Source organism: Aulonocara sp. 'chitande type north' Nkhata Bay, linkage group LG7, assembly GCF_057382095.1.
Source record: "Aulonocara sp. 'chitande type north' Nkhata Bay isolate Kocher_YH1m ecotype deep benthic linkage group LG7, A_spYH_male_GT1.1, whole genome shotgun sequence".
Lineage (NCBI taxonomy): Eukaryota > Metazoa > Chordata > Actinopteri > Cichliformes > Cichlidae > Aulonocara > Aulonocara sp. 'chitande type north' Nkhata Bay.
In genome coordinates, this window is record NC_141350.1 from 17,750,737 (window position 1) to 17,770,495 (window position 19,759).

Below are 19,759 nucleotides of genomic sequence, written 5' to 3' on the forward strand. Positions count from 1 at the left end.
CAAATCCTTTGTTGGTGCTGCGTGATTAGTGATTTTTGTATACATTTTTTTTCAGTGCGAAATGTCTAGGATAGAATTTCAATGTGGCTTCAGGACTGAGAAGACGAGAAGACTGTCCTTATACTGTCGAAACTGGTGGGATCTATCAGTGTTGGAATAGCCTCTGAGAAACCGAACGATTTATGTGCCTGCTAGCTGTGGGTCCTGGTTCAAGGCCGAGCCTATCTGCTCATCACTACAAACAGCGTGCTCCCTGGGTGTCGTGCTGGAATACAAATGCTTGAATTTAGATGTGACCCCTGGCTCACCTGCATCTCAGCCAATTCTAATGAGAAATCTCTGTCTGTGTACCTGCTGTGAGAGGGAGAGTAAAGGAATGAGTGCGTATGAAACATAGAGGCACACTGAAATAGCAACCGATTCAGACTTTTATTTATGGCTGTATATTGGAATACTTTTTGCTGTTACTATTTTGACTGTATTCATTTTAAATGAGCACATTAATAGGCGTTGCTATAAACACGGAGTAAATAATAACCCCAAAATATTAGCATACCTAAACAGAGACATGGATTTTATTAGGCATAGGACAACATTATTTTAGTTTGTGGTGCTTTTTTAACATGTTGGTCCCAAATGTTCAATAGGTTCTTCAAAATAGGTTAGCTAGTGACTCAGAAGGCTATTAATCATTTTTATACTCGTTGCAGTTTCAGTGACCTCTTTTGATGGGAGCATTGCCCCTCCCAGCAGGAAAGAAATATTTCTTCATGCGATAAAATCAATTGCTCAGAATGAGCAGATGCATTTGCAGCTCTGTTGTACTACAGGTCAAGGCTACGGGTTTTGCCTTTAATTGTTTTACATATGTGATAAGCATGGATGCCCATGTCAGCTATATTTACTTGGTGAAGTGGTATAATGTCAATGCATTAATGTTGTCCGGTAAAACACCAGCTATTCAACTGAGACATCTATAGAAAACATGTGGAAACTTTTAAATCAAGCCTGAGATGGACATTGAAAAACACAATTTTCTGGTTGCAGATAGTTGAGGTTTACATTGTATCGTTGACACATCACAAAATTCTGTCGCGCTGAGTACTGAAAACCATCATCTTCACTTGAAATAGTTTGTGAATCACATTAAATATTCTGTAATTTTATCCTACACTTTATTCAGCCGTGTTTGGCTGTGGCTGCTTGTGTAATCACACCATTTAATGCTGAATAACTTTACCTTCATTAGCTGAGGATGAAAATGAATATGCAAAGAATATTTTCTTGTGTTTATGTACTGAGAAAAGTATTTTTTTTAGAGAAACCCCCCCAGAAATTGCTATAATAACTCAACTTATGAATAACTGTGTTTGAAGTGCACTGTTTAATGTAAATGCGACGACCAGTAAAATCCTCTTATTCATTTTTCGTGTGTTGACAGAGGAGGTGGGTGAGGTGTTTCCTGTGGAGATACTGTACTGTATCATTATGTGTTAGGTTGGTAATTCATTATTCTGTCATGTTAAACACCCCCCCCCCCCCCCCCCCCCCCCAGAAAAAACTGAAACACCTCTGGGTGCAAGTGACGCACGCTTCGTCCTACAGCGATGTTTGACCTCACTGCCTCATCCTTTTTCCTCTACCTGTACTGACTGATAGATGCAGCCAGATAAACGCCACAGGCTCCACCAAAGCCTCACACAGCCATTATCCAACACTCAGCAGACACTTCTCATGCATTAGCGACCGGTCTCATCCTGTCAAAGGCAGACGCAGGACAGAGACTGTTAGCGGAAGCTTGCGGACTGTTAGTGTTAAATGGGAGCAGCGTTTCCTCCGGAATCACCGGTTGACAAATGAGGGCTGATGGAGCAGTTCTTGTCGGAGGCCATTATTTTTGATGGGACCAGATGATCTGTAAGGATGGAGCACTGTTTGTCTGAGGTGCGGCGCCTTCTGGGCAAAATATCAGACCTACTCGAAACCACTCAGACTCTTCAAATGATGGATGTAAAAGGGAAAATTGCTAAGCTGTAACACCAAGAATTTTTTTGTTGAGTCTCTGGCGTATTGTTACGACTCAGCATCAGCCGCACATCCAAGGAAAGTTGTGAAGAGCATAAAGAGACTCCCTTTATGAGAAGGCTAAGTCTTTCATTATTGTCATTAATACTCATTAGCTAACGTTTCAGTCATCCAGACCCATGAGAGAGATAGAAGCATGTTCACACTAAGCCTTGGTAAGGCACCAAGAGTCCTGATCAGTCACTCAACCTCCAGGGGTTTTATTTTCATTGTATTCTTTAAACTCACTCTTTAATTTTATCAAATCCAATGCTTCAGTTAAAATTAGGTCATTCAATTACATACTGACAAAAAAATAGTTCCATCAGCTTAAGGGAGATGTTATCGCTCTCCCTGTTATTTCACTTTTGGTAAAATAAAACATACACAAGTTCTCGGCCTCAGAGCTTAATTAGATCAAATTCCATCTGAAATCCTTGGATGGGAAATTCAGACTGAAAATTCCCAGCATCTCTGCCTTCATTTCAAAGAAATGTTGGAGGAGTTTGCACAGGGATATCTTTGATGAATTGTTCACTTCCCCTGGAGGCGAGTTTAGCATATGAAAACCTGACTACAGAAACAGAGTGCCCATACATTTTGCCAAAGTAAGCAAAGCTCATTCAGACTCGACCCAAAGTGAATGTTTGGATCAGCGTTGCAGACACACTGCTGTCACATTAAGCAGCACTTCTATATGCGCTGCGGTGTATTTTGGTGAATAATGTGAGTTGTGTGGGTTGGTTAATGGTTCTGTTTTTTGTTTTTCACTGAGTGTAAATAAGAGGAAAAAGTATATGACTGGGAAAGTGAGTTAACTCATAATTATTCCGCCTTCTGACAGCTAGAGAACCAAATTTTTGTATTCAGTTTAATGTTCAAGTCTTTTTTCCCCCCCCTCTGTCTTGAACAATGTTTGGTAGAGTATTAAAGAAAGACTGCAACTAAAAATAGTAATGAGTGAAAACGGAAACAGTTGAAAGTTTAATAGCAAAAGTAAAATAAAGTAACCAGAAAGATGATTACAGAACTCCATGTAACGACTAAGTACACCCCATGATTCAGTCAGGATTCAGGTGGCAGGACCTTCAGCAGCAATAATATGAAGTAATCCATTTTCGTAAGACTTTATCAGTGTCTCAAATTATTGTGGAAGAATTTTGGCCTACTCTTCTTTCTTTGTGCACAGGTCTCTGAAATGCCACCACAGCATTTCAGTCAGTTTGAGGTCTGGATTTTTCAGTGAAGCTTTTTCTGTTGTAGATGCGCTGCTGAGCTTGGGATCATTGCCCTGTTGCATGACCCAGTTTGGGCCAAGCTTTAGCTGTCACAGCTGGCCTCGTGTTTAACTCTAAAAACTTTGGTGCACAGAAGAGTTCATAAGCAGTGACTCCAAGGTGCAGAGGCCCTGTGATTGTACCCGTCCAGTTGTATGAGATGTTTGTGCTAATATGCTCTGTTTTCTTTTTGCCATTGTGCATCATGGTCAAACATTTGGTCTTGTTTGTGCAAAGGCAATTGTTGCAGAAGTCTTGCAGTTTGTTCAGGTGCAACTTTGCAAACTTGCTATGCTGGCGTGTTTTGCATTTTTTAGAGAAAAGAAGCTTTCTTCTGGACACAACCTGTCCAAACAAGCCATATTTGTTCACTCTTTTTCTAATGATACTGTTATAAACGTTAACATTTAACATGCTTACCATTACTTACCCTCTTAATTCCTAAGGAAGCAGTGGGTGTATTTACTTTTTCACACAACTGTGTTCAGTCTTTTGAACTGATTTAATTTTTTTATTACTGTACGAATTGCTTTAGTCATTTATTGATCTGACATGTAAATATATAATTTTTTAAAAACTTATTTAACTCACAGATGCTTTGATTCAGTTCTGTTTTTCTGAGCTGGTTCTGCACAAGAGGAAGGGTAACCTCCTAATAGTGTCTTTTAATAAGAAAAGACCATGATTTGATTTTCTCACACTTTGAAAGGACCATTGTTTGTGTCCTCTGTGTCTGAAATTGGATGGTGAGTCCTTTTGGAGAGCAGCGGAGGGGAAATGATTTGTATTCACCTGCCGTATCTGAAAGGGGCTGAGGAGGGGCTGGGAGAGAGAGAGAGTGAGCGAGAGGGGGCAGTTACATAGTGCTTTCTTTATATGATAATGGATTGCGCTGACATTCACACACATTGTTGTGCGGCGTGTCAGTTAATACTCTTAACTCGCGGGAGGAATGGCAAATTTTAAACAGATACCATTAAAGTACTGTCTCGCACTGGCACAGGTCACAGATTTATGTATAATGTGTCTTTTTTATGAAAAAAACACCAACATGGCACCTTTATGCACGTGCAACATATTTGTCACGTCATCATTCACTCCTGCAAATGAATTACTTTTCTGAATTTCTTTTTTTTCTCTCGTTTTTTTTATGTAACCTCACTCTCTTTTATTGGCCCAGCTGGGCAACTAGATTCTTGTGTCAGCTGCACAAAAGAAACAAAGTGAAGCTGGGGACAGGCAGTAATGAGCAACTCCTCTTACAGTGTTACATATAGACCTGCTGCAGTGTTTGGAAGCCTTATGGAGACAATGGATGGTTTTGAGAGGTCTGGAGCTCTCTGAAGCCCTTCTTTGATTGAGTTTCCTGGCTCTAGGCTCCAGCGTTGAGGATGATTGTGGAGTGGGATCTGTAGGTCCAGGAAGGGGAGGACGGTGGGGGCCTGAGGACCCTCCTCTGTGCTGACCTTTTACAAACAGGTGGGGTGGAGTGGAAGGGGCTGACAGTGGAGGAGGAGAAGCGGGAGAAGCCTATTGTGGCGCTCTGTGAATGCAGAGGTGGCACTCAATAACAACACTCACTGCCTCCTTCCACCTGCCGCAGATTTTCTCACAGCTTACTTTTCCCACTTTTAAATGAAATATTCTGGTAAAACACTGTGATAACATATTGTTCCAGCACAGAGCCAGTGTTCACACTTTGTTTGCCAGCAGAACTTTCTCTCTAGTCGCATTGCTGGCAGCAAGTCTTTAGGGATTGTGTCCGTTTGTTGTGACGGTAGGTGCACTGGAACACTTTGGGTTGGAGATGGCCACAGTTTCCTCCAAGGATAAATGTGAGTGACTTTGGCGATTTCCCTGACTACTTTTTGTATCACAAATACAATTTTGTAGAAAAAAGCCCCAGGACAAAAAACATGCAAAAAATATTTTTACTACAGTGCTGAACACTTGAGCAGATAATAACAAAAAAATAACTTTATTTTTCTGGTGTTTTTGAGTTCTCTCATTATCTTAATGATCTTTAAATATTACAACTTTCACCACACTTTTACTGAGCCTTAACAGATCTAGATATTTTCCAAACTGTTCTACTGGAATTTTCTGACACAGCCATCTCTAGGGTTTATAGAAAATGTGCTGAAAATTATATGATAATACGTTAGTCATGCCTGAGTTCAAAGGAGAATGGAGAGACCTCATCAAGCTGACAGGAAGGCAAAAGTAACTCAAATAAACCACTTATTACAGATAAGGTATACAGGAGTGCACAAAGGTCAAACCTTGAAGCAAAGTGGCTACAGCAGCAGAAGACCACACCAATCCCCATGAGTATCACTGTAGAGAAAGATGGCAGTATCATGATGCAGATGTTTTTATTCAGGTTTGCGATCTTGGTTTCATAATTGTTACATCCCTATTACTCAATAGGCACTACTATGTTAAATTTGAAAGTACAGCTATACTGTAAGCAATACTGCAAGCGACGTTAGCAAGCTAATAGCATGCTAACATTGTGCTAACGTTTAGCTTAGAGCTCACCTCAGAAGTTCCACTAAAATAACTTATTTCAGTAAATTATATGTATATTTCTGTTTACAAGCATTCTCTTAAGGATTTTGCATGAATAAAAAACCATTTTATTTCTTCCTTTATAGTTCTGTGAATCAATATAAGCGTGCTGTTTATTCTAATTATGTGCAGAGAAATGGCCACAGGATACAGATTGTATTCAATAAGCCTCAGCCTCACCGCCTCTGTCCACCTGCTCCTTTCTCACTTTTGAATTACATGTTCTGGTAACACGCAGCGGTAACAGATTGTTCCAGCTCACAGTCAGTGTTCACGCTTTGTTATCTGATGTTGCCGACAGATTTTACTGGAGTGAATGGTACCCGCACAAAGTGCAGACAGCTCCAAATGACCAGTTGCTCCCTGCCTGCCTACATACTGTATCAGCACAATTCAAATTCCAGCAGAAGAGCGTTCATTATACAGTCATGCTTTTCTAGAAAGCCCTAGTTGCAACTGTTGACTCACAGCAATCATATATAAACACTGTTTCTTTGTGCTACCATGGCTGACTTAGCCCGCTGGAATTCATTTGCTACATCAGAGCTTTTTTGAGTCAGAGGTGATCATTTCCTGCACACAGACTCTCTTTATGGCACCCCTAAGCTTAATGTAAACTTCTCATATTGGCACCATCTTGAGAGACCCTTCACACGTGTAGTAAGCCATCCGGTGTGGACATAGTAGCAAACTGAGATTCTAATCACATCTCTTTTGTTGAGCTCAGAGGAGGCTGAGACTGTTTTTTTGGACCAAACAGATGTCAAATGTGCAGGTTTTCTCTAAGGTTACTTTTGGGATGATAAATGGGCCTGGGCCTTTTTCTCCTGTTTTCTTTTTTCGTCTGTATTTGGTGAGAGAATTGACTTTTTTCTTTGTTGGCATGGAAATCTAAAAGTATTGAGGGGATTGCCATGGATACAGAATGCCCTTTTGGAGTGCAGTTTTGAGTGGCTGTACTCTGCTGGAAAGTGTACAGACAGTCCCTATATTTAGCTTGAAACCATTTTACTATCTTTGCTGAGATTTAAATTGCTTAACTCCTAAAGCACTATTTGAGTTTACAAATGCACAGATATTTCTATCTGCTGGCTCACAGGATTTGTTCCCAGAGGAGATTGGGTTTTGTTGATTACTTTTTTTGTTCAAACCTGCCATGTCTCTGTGGCTGAAGTTTGTCTTGTGGTGTCGTATGAGGATTTTAACAGTTTCTTTAGCTATTCAGGAAGCAGGTCGGCATGCATTCCTCCCACTCCTCTTGCATTTGCTCATGACAATGAACGTCTGCTCAGCATATGAATGGCTTCACCCATAACGCTCTCATGTGGTAGGGCAGGCATACTCGAGCTCCGTGCTTTGCACTGCTCCGGTGTTTATCTGCCCCCTTCTGCACAAGCAGAAATGTTCTCATACATAAGTAATTATAGTATAGTGATCAGCTATTGCATAAAGGTCAAGTTCAGATACACATTTGTTCATTCAGTCGTGTCCTGCTTTGCCACCTGTTCTCAATTCATCTATGCTTTTTAAAAGTGGCACTAGTAATTATTTCAGATGTCATAAAAAGACTTTTAAGTCCAACCTTACTGGTTTTTTTTTTAAAGAATAATTAGTTTTTGCTAGATTGTGAAGCAGTGAAACGATTCCCCGCTAATACTTTTCCTAAGGAGAGGGATTTATACACAAACCCCAAGAACGAGAGACCTAATTGAGGAAACACAGCCATAATGTGAGGACATGACGTAGCAACTAAATGTATTAAATAAAAGAAATATGTATTTTTATTGCACTTGGATTCCTTATCGATAATGTATTCGTTATCAGTGATATCCCTAATTCTAAGTCTAGCCCCAGGCAATCAGAATATGCAATTTTATTTTTCTCCCAAGTCTTGGCAATGAGGGATCAAAGAAAAATAATGATTGTAACGCAAATCAAAATCTGTTTTCATTTCCACCTGCCCAAAAAAAAAAGGAAAGAAAAGAGAGTTTTGCCTTTTCCTAAAATGTAGGGCATGGGTAAGGTTAGCGTTATCATCTCTGATAACTTAGACCTCCAAGGCGTTAAGAGCACCATCCCATCTAGTGGTGCTGCTTCCATCTGCATGTTAAAGAGGCCGTCTTCCTCAGAAGTGCCGGCGCCGTTTCTGATTAGCATTTAGGCAGAGGGAACAGCGAGCGAATCCTGAAGTGTTTTTGGCATGTATGGCGAGCAAGCTTTGTGAATGTCAATGTGTGGCGCTCTGAAAGAAGGTAAACTAGACAAATTGCCGGACATGTTGCATTAGCAGCAGATGCCAATTAGAATTAAGACTTGTTTTATGTCGATAGCCAGGGGAGTTTCAAAAACAAAGCCTTGTAACTTTAAAGGCCTACCCCCAAAGATGTAATGGAGCTTTTCCATGAAGTGTGACGACTTGCCTAAAACAGTTTTTCAAAAAGCAAGAACTCATGACGTAGTCGACAAAACATAAAGGTCAAACTATCTGGAAAATCCAAGAGCCTACACATCCCATAATTACACACCCCGTGCACATGTTTTTTTTCTTTGAGTGATTTTTTGCCTGGTGCAAAGTCAGTGGAGTTCACATCGTATAAAGTGGTTAATATTACTAATGAAAATACTGAAGCCTATTTACTCATGTGTTTGGGAGGCCTATGCATCAAAACCACTACAGCTCTGGTCAGAAAGCTGAATTTAAATAGCATCTTTATAGTGAATCAGATGATTGAAGATCTTTTATTGTCTTGCATTGTACAGTTCAGATCAAGGGCTCTGGTGTGTTCTTTGGGCTATGGGGTCTCGTTGAACAACAGGACCCCAATTCATATGTTAACCACACCAATTATTTGCATACGCTGCCTCATTTACAAAAGCTAATGAGAAGATTATGGGAAACATACACTGAAGCCGGCCCATGGAATGTGTGTTGTGGTCCTGTGGCTGCTAATAAGAGGCCCGTGAGAGGTATTAGTCAAAGCCACTGAACATTCAACCTCATGTATCATTGCTGTAAATTGTATCACCGCTTACCCCTGTTTAGCACATTAGCTGTGAATCCACAGCTTAAAAAGACAAATGATTAAACTGTATTATTATATTATATTATATTATATTATATTATAATCTACAGTGATGTTTTTAGCTAAACTGTAATAACCTTACTATTTGTTTAACTTCTTTGACCTCAACTTTGAGATCCATGGAAGATACACACACATACACAACCACACACACATACACAACCACCCACACACACACACACACACACACACACACACACACACACACACATACTCCTGATATCTAATAGCACAGAGAAATACATGCAGCCCAAGGCATGAATAGCAGGCACCGAGAGCACCCGGCAATCTCAGAAAAATAAACGCTTCCAACCGAATCAGTTTCCTCATCACCTCCTTCCTGAGCGTGGAGTCATTCTCATCATAATACCCCTCCACCCCCATCCATTCAGGCATCTGTGGGGGATCCCTGCTGCTCCATTAAGGCCATACCGAGGCTCACAAACCCCTGATTGCATGAGCCATCAATAGCACTGATTATGGAAGTTAATTAGGGTGCTTGGTGCAGGAGAAAGGCTTGTTTTTCATCATAGATGTTAAAAGTGTAGAGTTCTGATGCAATAGCTGTGATTCTGTCAGGGTTGCAGTGTTGCATCACTAATGTTTGGCACATACAATGACAAGATCTGTGCAAGTGATGAGCATATGAGGCATATAGCGTTATCCGTTGCTGTGAGGGGAATTCAACTGGGATTTTTTCTATACTGACTGCAATTCATTTACACTGCAGTCTACTTCCATTGTCAGTCCTCGTGCCCCTGTCACCTCTATCTGTGTGCTCAGACACGTCCTGACCCTCACATTCTGTTGACAGCCTCTGTGAATGTGCTTTATCCTGGGTGTGTATGTGCTGTTGCGTGTGCTATGTCCCTGACATGTGCACAAAACCAATTAGTTTTGGGATGGTGAAGTAGCTGGGTATGGGAAAATGACAATGGAGTAATTGAAGAGGCTGGATGAATGAGAGGCAGACAGCTCAATGCAGCTTTTACAGAGCAGAGTGTTGACAAAATGAAAAGCAAGACGTGAGCGAAGGTGGTCTTATGTAGTCGGAGACAGTAATTAACATTGCAGCCTTTCACTTTGCTGACATTAATTTTTACTGAACTTAGCTTGTTCGGTATTTAAACGCTAGCTTTGCTCATTCATTTTTTTTCTACAATCAGATAACAAAGCTGGCCATTTGTAAACCACATGTTTGTTTGTGTTGGCTTTTCTTTGTAACCATTTCAGGCACGATTTTCAACAACTTTAACCTCATATTAAGCTGAAAATGTCTGGCTGAGTAAAACAGTTCCAAAAAAACTTGCTTTTCCATATTTGATGTTCACTTGTCATTGAATGTAAATGTTTCAAGAGATGCAAGAAATGTACAGAAAACCCATAAAACAATAACTTCAAAGTATTTTGTAAAAATTCAGAATATTAATATTACTTCATCACAAGTAGTTTAAGATGCCACAAGCAACAAATGTACCAAATGTCTGCAGGATTATTATTCGAGTTACCACGTCCTCTTAGCTCACTGATACATATCTTTCAGTGTTTTTGTTTTACACCCTGCAGCCTTGTTTTTGGTTTACTGTGGCAGCTGTCACGGTGTTCAGATGATGGACTCTGTCTGCAAGGAGAGAGCTGAGACTGAAATATGTTTTCAGTGCCGCCTGCTTGTCTGCAGGCCTGTTTGCATCAAAAAAACGACCTTTCTGAATTCTGTGAAACTTGATTGATAAGGTGAAGCACAGGCAAGGGAACAATGGAAAATATGGCACTGACCTCGGATGAGCTCTCCCACTTGTCTCTTGTTTTTTAGATGCAGCTGGCAGCAGTTGTGAATAAGCACTGTACTTGTCAAATCTACAAGTTTAAAGACATGGTTCACTCCCAAATCTAACTTGGTGTTATTTTTCAATCGAAATCGTTTTCATGTAAGTTGCCAAATTTTTGAGATATCGGCTGTAGAAATGTCGGCTTTCTTTTGAATAGAATGGAATAAATTGGCACTTGCCGTGTAGTACTCAAAGTGCCACTTTGAAAAACTCACCAGAAATATATTTTCTTGTTGGCCAATATATTTGGTTCTGAAATCACCAAATATTGGTATCGGCTGTAAAAACGATGTCATCACGAGGTAGTGCCACGAACAGTTATCACGTTTCAAAGTGAGACACCAGCTTAGTTTTCTTTCTCAGCTTTATCTATATGAAAAAGAGTGAAAATCATTTCTGGAAGTGCCCTTACCAATCTGTTGTGTTTTTGTCTAAGAGACAATTTCCTGTTCGATATTATCAGCCATCTGACGGCTTTTGGCACAGCACTCCAAACGGGACTGGGGTTTTATCTGAGCTCCAGCAAGAGAGATATGTTGACTTTGGGCTTCCATCTTCTGTCAGCACAGGATGCATAGGATGGTCCGGCAATAGAGAAATATATTTTGCGATTAAGGTTCACCTTGAATAATTGTATATTGAAATAAAAAATTGGTTTTGAACTCTAGTTTCTTTTTTTTTTTTTCAAGATTCAGGCCCAGCTTGGATTACGCTCAAAATATACTGAACGACATGAGTCGACTGAGTTTCCACCGTCACTCAACTGTTAGACGGATATGAGGTTTGGCCTCATATAACTGAAACTTACAGGGGTGACTGTAGCAAACAGACATATACTGTACACACATACACACATACAAGTAAACACAGGCCCACACGTGTACGGTGTGAACAAAGGAAACACACTGGCTGGCTGGAGCTGAGCTGCTACACCTCATTAAATTGGGAAATGAATCTAGGATGAATCCCTGGCTCCATTCCAGATAAGAATCTCAAAGCTTATTGGGGATTCACCATAAAATGTATAATTAACACATTTATTCTGTTGCTGTCACACGCTGGCCATTTTTACTTCACCCTTTTTTTCACTCTCAGTTCGGGCTGTAATTTATGATTTAGAAAAAAAAACCCAAAAGTAGTGACGGTGACATTAATGCCTTAATGCCTAATACCAAGCAAAATGAATTGGTGCTAGAAAATCACTGCGCTGCAACACCTTACTCATAATCGTGAATGGATTTTGCATAAACAATATGTGATTGTAAATTTCCAGCAGAAGCTGAAAATATACTGAAGGAAAGGAAATGTACAGTTTCAGCACCGATGCCTGCAGCCTGCAAATTATCTTGATGAAATGACCCTCTGGATCTTTTCATGTCAAATCCCAAGCCAGAGCTGCCTGAGGTGTCCACAGCAGTGTGATTGGCTGCCCTGGGTGAATAATACAGGCCTTCCCAGGAGAGGTATAGTTGAAGCTGGGGGCAATAGACATTAGCCTTGGTCTCTTCCCATGCTACTAGACACCGGCTCTGAGGATGGTTCTGAATCATGACTTTAGGGCAGCACTAACAAATACCTCAGTTCCCCTAGGAAGACCAGGTCTTACCGCATGGCTGTCTAGCCTCTGGTACCAGACATCGCTTTTACAACCTCATCTGCAGCCCTGACCTGCCCCACGCCCTAAGCAGGCATGCAGTACGCATGTGTAACTCCAGCTTTAGAGTGCTCCACGTGATTTTTTTCATTCTGAATTTGTTAGTGTGCTTATGCGATAATGTAGCAAATTAATCTGCCTGAGCTCTAAATTAAGCTGTGACATTTTTAATATGGTGCCAGTGGATGAAGAAGCGAGATAAAAACAGGTCAGACTACAGTTATTAAAACGACTCCTCCTAAGTTCATTTTCTTCATTCTTTTGACTCGGCAGCACTGAATTATGCAGATTAATATGAATTCAAATGAGCAGTCAATTTAACCTTGTGCTTTTTTAGATTTCTCTGAAGTTTGAGCCACATTCTGATCTTTTATAACTTCAATATTATATTCTATGATCTTTTGCCTGGATTAAGGTGTAATGTGGTAGCTGCGAGCTGTGTGGCAACAAGTGAACATTTTTGTTCTGTGGTTTTGTGACGTGACTACATTTTGCTTTGCTTTTTACTCAGTTCATTTAACGCTTGTGTTGTGATCAATGACTGTAGAGCAATGACTGCAGTCATTGGTTGTGATGGAGACACAATTTGATAAAACTACTTAACAAAAAAAAATCCCCACTTAACAATGAATCAGTACCCCAGTTTGCCCAAGCAAGGAAAACATACGTCACCTCAGCTTAACCTGAAATCTTGTTGAACCAACTGTCCTCGACAAACAGAGATGTCACACATATTTATTTCTGTCTCGTCACGTATGACATTCCCACTACAGCAGTCTAATGAAAGAATGATGGTTCGCTCTCTGAAATCTGACCTCATTTCAGATCACTTTGCTGCTGGCTCAGCCGGTCAGTCAATCACATTGATAAAGCTCCGAGTGAAATGGAAAGTAAAGTGAGTGTCCCCTTGTCTTGTCCCTTGGCATATCATCTGCCAGCTGATGTGATCAATACGGCAGAGAAACCTAATGGCATCATGGCCGCGCCTGTGATTAGCCCTGCAAAATGAACCCATGTGGGCCCCGTCGGTCCCTATCGGAATGCACTAGATCAAAAAGATAGCTTCCAGCAAATTGCAGTGGATGGTAACTAACATCAATCTGTGGCTAGAGCTATGATGTGTCTCTCACTCATTCTCTCTTTCTTTGACTCAAAACCACATAATAGAACAAAACTCATTATATGACTGATGACAGCAGTAACTGGATGTGCTATTCAGCCCTGCGCTCTCTGTCCTTGCTTATGTCTCTAAAAGCTTCTTTCCTTCGTTTGTTCTTCTCTTGTCTCCACCTGCAGTTGTGAAAGTGCACGTGTCCTCAGAGGCGGTGCGTCACTGAATTTGGGGGCAGACCTTTGAGTCTCACGTGATCATGGAGTGGAGGAGGATGGATGTAGGAGTGCTTCTGCTGTTCCTGGTGCACCTTGCCACTGCGCTGGAGGTCCCACTAGACCGTAAGACAACAAATCACACACAGCTGTAAACAAAGTCGTCGCACAGTGTCAGGGTTACTTTGCATTTAGTTACAAGATAAGTCACCCGGCCTATTACTTGATCAAACATTTTGATAATCAAGCACATAAAAGCCGAATTTATTTTGATTTTGGATTGACAAATTTACCGATAATGACTTCCAGGTCCAGTACAGTTTGGCTGATAAAAGTTTTACCCTTGCATAACACTGTATAGCTTTTTCTTCTTTGTGTTATAAATATTGTTAACAATTCATTAATTTTGCCTTAAATTTCAGAAAAGTACGAAAACAAGCTATTTTTAATTTCTGAATCTAAAAATTCTGCTTTAAAATTTTTATGGCAAACAAAAATATGAAACACATCCATTTGAAAGTAGAAAATATTTGTTGTTCATGTGAAAATTGGCTATTAAATAATTTTTTTGGAGAGTCAAATAAGTATTTTAGCTCTAGCCTAGTCTAGCCTTTCTTGTATGCATCTGTGTAGTTTCATCAATGTACTTTATGTTTTTTCCAGTTACTGTGACTGCATTTTATCCATGTAAATGTAGTGTTGTTTGTATATTAACAATTTTTAGATACTAATTGTGACTTACATGGACTGACATTTAACGTTTCAGCCTGAAGCTTCTGTTGCTTTTTTGGTTGACTACTGGAGGCCTCCATTCCTCAATATAGAGCTAGCCACGTGCGAACCTTGTTACAAGGCAGAGATATTGAGGGGGATATTTTTCATAACTAATATCTGGTTATTTTTACTGTCACTATTCTTTTTTCTTTCTTCTTTGCTGAAGTTCTGGAAGGATGTAAGTCTCAAAGAATCTGAGTTTTTGCTTGCAGCTTGTTTTTGGATATTAAAGATTACATTTTATCTAGCTGCTCGTTATGAATTGTTGAATTGCATTTAGTCGGATTTGTTTTACAGGATAGTGAGTGTGATTTCGAGTGGCCTTGGCATGTTGCATGCATTGATTTCTGTGTTTCTTTGTTTGCTGTTTTTGTTCTGTGTGTTTCTGCAATGGTAGAGTATTTTCCATAAAGCAATACTGCAAACAGCATGAGTCCTTATATCATTTGTTTTGTCATAGTCCATTACTTATCTCCGCAGCACTGACAGGAATACATTAGGCATCGGCTCATTGCAATAAAAGGAAATGTACCTGAGCTTTCTGCCTACCTTTCTACATTCTGAGAGCTTTTTTCAGTTTGTCAGCAAACAGCTGTGTGGTTTTATTCAGCATGCTAAGTCTGCATGTTATTGGTAATCACTGCTGGTGTGGTCAATGCAGCAGCAGGAAAGAAAAAAAAGAGACCTACTTATGCAGTAAAGGTCCTGATTAAATATCGCCCGTTTTCTGGTCGTCTTTAGTGCCGCAGCCGCCAACCATCACTTACCAGTCCCCTAAAGATTACATCGTCGACCCACGAGAGAACATTATAATCCACTGTGAGGCGAAGGGAAAACCGCATCCCAGGTAGGAATCAGTGAATTTCTTTTAAATGGAAAAAATATATATAAATTCCCCAGGAGTGGATTCAGGTACCACCTGTCACAATGTTTAAAATGTTTTCAGCAGGTTTTCTAAACAATGCCAGAAAAGTTCTGCTTGACTCCTACACTTGACACCTGTTTTTGAATGCTTTGAATGAATCTAACATATAGTTAGCTTTCATCAAGATAACATACATGCACATAAATTTGTGGTTTTATGCTCGCAAGAACTCATAGATAAAATGCACCTCTCAGCCCTTAACCTTTACTTTACCCCAGATTATTCTTCCCCCAGCCCAAAGCAAGTTTATTATGTAACCATCCAGAATATTTTTGTAGATTTAAACTTGGCAAATATAGGAAAAACTTTTGAAAAAGTTCTTTAAAGAACACAATTGGAAACATTTACAGTAAAAATTCAGGTGCAATGAGATAGCCAAATAGGTAAAACAGATTTTATTAATGTGTTCTTTTTTATATGAATTACCAGATTTGATCACTTGAAAATTACCTGCATTCTTATGATAATGGTCTTATTTTTCCTTAGTTTCTCCTGGACAAGAAATGGGACCCACTTTGACGTCGAGAATGATCCCAACGTGGACATGAAGCCGCAATCTGGGACTCTGGTGGTGGATATCAGCAGAGAGAGGGTTGAACACTACAAGGGGGTGTACCAGTGCACAGCACGAAACAAACACGGAACCGCTGTTTCCCACAATATAGTGGTTAGACAGTCCAGTGAGTGCAGCTTGCTGTATCACTTCTTTAAAATCACTTCTCTCTCTTCTTTCATTGTCTCATGTGCATCTTATGAAAAAAATCACCTCCTTTCTTCTCTTTTTCTAACGATTAAGTTGCAATTTCCATCTTAAGAGCTCTCCTGGAAGGTAAAAGTTGTTTGTAGAAAGGTGCATGTTTTATTTTGTTGGACACGACGGTAGATATAGGTGATTGAACCTTTGTAATCCCCCCACTTCCATATTTTTATTCTTGATCATTCCCCTCATCTTGCCACATCGTCATGCAAGCTCCAGTCTGTTAGCGACCCATATTTTTTGCCAAATTATGATTTGATCGTGCTATTCTCCAATCGATATAGGATCCCCCCTGTGGTCAAAGGAAAAAATCAAGCCAATCGTGGTGCAGGAGGGCGTGTCTTTGGTGTTGCCGTGTCGCCCCCCTGCTGGCCTACCCCCTCCCATCATATTCTGGATGGACAACAGTGAGCAACTTGATCTCTTATGTTTCTTTGTGGTAACATGATGTTTCTGCTGCATAAGATTAAGAATTACGGTGATTTTCTTTTTCAATTTCCTGTTCCATCTTACAACCAATCATACTGTATTTCATTTTGCAAGCTAGGCTGTTGGAAATGTGGAAATCGTAATATATTTTTTCTGCTGTCACATTTATTGGTTTCTTTTCATTCCTTAAAATTTATCACATGAAAAATACTGAATGGCAACAAACTCATCTTCAGCCTGATGAACTGCATATCAGAATGTGAATATTTGTGATTAGATGCATAAATACCTGATTATATAGGAAATGTAGACCCATAAGCGTAATGCAGCTGCATCTATAACCTGTACTCTCCCAAACACTTTCCTGTATAATGTTAATGTGACGCTGTACATTTCAGACTTTCAGAAGCTCCCTCAGAGCAAGAGGGTGTCTCAGTCGTTGAACGGTGACCTGTACTTCTCCAATGTTCGCCGAGAGGACACCCGGAACGACTACATTTGCTACGCCCGCTTCCCCCACACACAAACCATCCAGCAGAAACAGCCCATCACTGTCAGGGTCCTTAACCGTAAGTCTGACACAGCGTGCGATGCAGAGACACGAGCACTGAAATCTACTCAAGTCTTTGTTATAACCTTTAAGAAAGTGGCAGCGTTTGTAATGTGTGTGCGGATGATTTTACGGTAGTTTGTGCAGGCATGACGGCGTAGGAGGAAAACAGCATTTCCTATCTATGATGCCGTCCTTGGAGACGCCAGCGGTCGCTGCCGCACTGAAAAGGCATATTGTCAGAGCTCTCGTGGTTATCTGCCAAACAGACGTTCAGTATTACTTCTGTAATATGTTCTGTATACACATTCTCCACCAACAACAAAGGCTTCTCTCATCTCAGCTACAAGACGGCAGGCTGTCTCCACTAAAGTAGATTCTTATGGCGATCATTCTTCATCGTAGATTTTTTCCTGTCATGTGAATTTTTGTTCTTCAGTCATGTTAAGTTGTCCAAGCTTTTGTGTTTTTCTTTGCCTTGATGAGTTCAACTTGTGAAATGGCGTGTGTCTTTTTTTGGTCTTTTTTCTGTTGTGTTGCAGTGGATGAAATCAATGACACAATGGCAGCTTTTTACAATGACACTGATTTATTTAGTGGTGAGTTATGGCACCCCCTAGTGTTTAACCCCCAACTTAGAGCTCCACACTAGCTCTTACCCACTAACACTAACCCTTCAACCCATCAACCCTGAGATTTTCTGCAATGTTACTGATTATTTTTAAGGGGTAGGATCTGGCACCCTCTAGTGATTAATCCCAACATGGAGCTGGGAATTCTGTCTTACCCACTAACTTCTACCCCTCGAACCTAGAAATCCAAGTAAAGTCTTTGTCAACCTGTAACTCTTCCTCGATCTACCCAATTAGCTCTCCCTTTCTTAACATGTAGTTCTTCTCACGAATTTTCAAAATTAGAGCTGCATGCTCTTTTCCCTAAACTGGACGGACTCCTTGGGATACTTGGGGAAAAAACATCACATATTAATTCAAACACATATAAAATTTATTCTGGATTGTCAGTTAACGAATTAACTCCATGTAGTAAAAATATGCATGTTAAAATTCTACTTTTCTTTCTCCAATCTTAATACCTAAGGATTTCCAAACTTGTAATTTACTCTCTTACATATAATTTTTTTCACATTTCATTTCTCCTTAACATTTTTTTGTCCTTGTCTAGTGGCTACACATGTTGGCTAAATTGAAACATGCAAAAACCTTGATTCTCATCAAATTAAAACACTCACTCTGGATTTCATATTCCTAGTTATGGAGATTACTTTGTCACCAGGTAAATTGCCAGATTAATGGCAAAAAGCAGTTCTCTGTGTGCTGCTTATTAAGTTAATTTATTCATTTATTTTATACCAAACACAGTACAATGCATTAAAAAGAAGTTAAAGTCTAAATTATGAGAATTAGTCTGTGATAAAGTGACGTCATGTACGTATATAGCAGACCATTACACGTTTCAGTTTTCCAATTTGTGTGGTGATGGGAGGGTAGTAATACTAAAGGAGCTGATTTGCTCTCAATCTTGCAGACGAGGTGCTCATTTCTTTGCCTTTACAATCGCGTTCATCACTCATATGATTCTGCGTGCGTGTGTGTGTAAATATAGAGGCACCCGTGGATGACAGAAGACCAACCTTCCTCATCCCATCTGGCTCATCCAGTTCCAAGATGGTGTTGAGAGGTGATAAACTGGAGATGGAGTGCATTGCTGAAGGATTGTAAGACAAAGAATCTGCTGTTAATTCATGAACTCAGTGCATTCATAAGTCATGTATTTAACGAGCGTCCACCTGCCATCATCAGTTTGTCTGTCTGCGCTCTCTCTTTGTGAATCTAGGCCCACCCCTCACATCTCTTGGACCAAAATAAGTGGTGATCTGCCTTCCAAACGCACCTCCTTCCTGAACTACAACAAGACCCTTCACATCGAGGACGTGTCAGCATCAGATGAAGGAGATTACCGCTGCACAGCGAAGAACCAGTTTGGCTCGGTGCACCACACCATCCACGTCATGGTCAAAGGTGTGCTTGAGGAAATGCTCAGCTCCCATCAGACTCTGAGCTGCTTGGGAACTCAGTCACTGCTTCTCTCTACCGCTTTATTTTCTCCCTCTTCCTTATATTCACAGAAGCTAACAGGGCAGTGGGTTTAGTGATTAATTGTCCAGCCTGTTTCTGTACCCTGTGCTGCTTGCAGCTGCTCCATATTGGATCGATGTCCCTCCCAGGAACCTTGTCCTAGCTCCAGGGGAGAGCGGCAGGCTGTCCTGCTTGGCCAGCGGCACACCCAAACCCACCATCACCTGGGCTATGAATGGCATCTCCATAGAGAGTAAGTGCAGCCTCTTTTTTTTTTTTTTTTTTTTCAAACTCTCTCAGCTTTCATAATAGATGATCTCCTTTTTCATGAGAAGCAGGCATTATTAAAATCGAAATTGTAGATGCCTTCCCTCGGGTGGGTATTGATTCATATTTCCGTGAGTTATTATACAAATTCCGAGTT

The 19,759-nt window shown here is 40.4% G+C and overlaps 1 protein-coding gene across 16 annotated transcripts in view; it reads left to right on the plus strand.

Annotated features, from left to right (window-relative positions):
• The window catches only part of LOC147324962 (neuronal cell adhesion molecule-like), a 78,643-nt gene that overhangs the window by 38,760 nt on the left and 20,124 nt on the right, over positions 1-19,759 (plus strand). For 9 of the 16 annotated variants that reach the window (XM_086299187.1, XM_086299171.1, XM_086299181.1 and 6 more), the window contains 10 exons: positions 13,775-13,930; positions 15,320-15,425; positions 15,990-16,183; positions 16,300-16,332; positions 16,545-16,667; positions 17,088-17,258; positions 17,782-17,838; positions 18,863-18,974; positions 19,094-19,278; positions 19,454-19,588. In XM_086299187.1, coding sequence (XP_086155313.1) covers positions 13,849-13,930; positions 15,320-15,425; positions 15,990-16,183; positions 16,300-16,332; positions 16,545-16,667; positions 17,088-17,258; positions 17,782-17,838; positions 18,863-18,974; positions 19,094-19,278; positions 19,454-19,588 — 1,198 coding nt within the window. In that variant the 5' untranslated portion in view covers positions 13,775-13,848. The remainder of the gene's footprint in view (positions 1-13,774; positions 13,931-15,319; positions 15,426-15,989; positions 16,184-16,299; positions 16,333-16,544; positions 16,668-17,087; positions 17,259-17,781; positions 17,839-18,862; positions 18,975-19,093; positions 19,279-19,453; positions 19,589-19,759) is intronic. The other 7 variants (XM_086299178.1, XM_086299185.1, XM_086299180.1 and 4 more) reach the window with 3 other exon arrangements.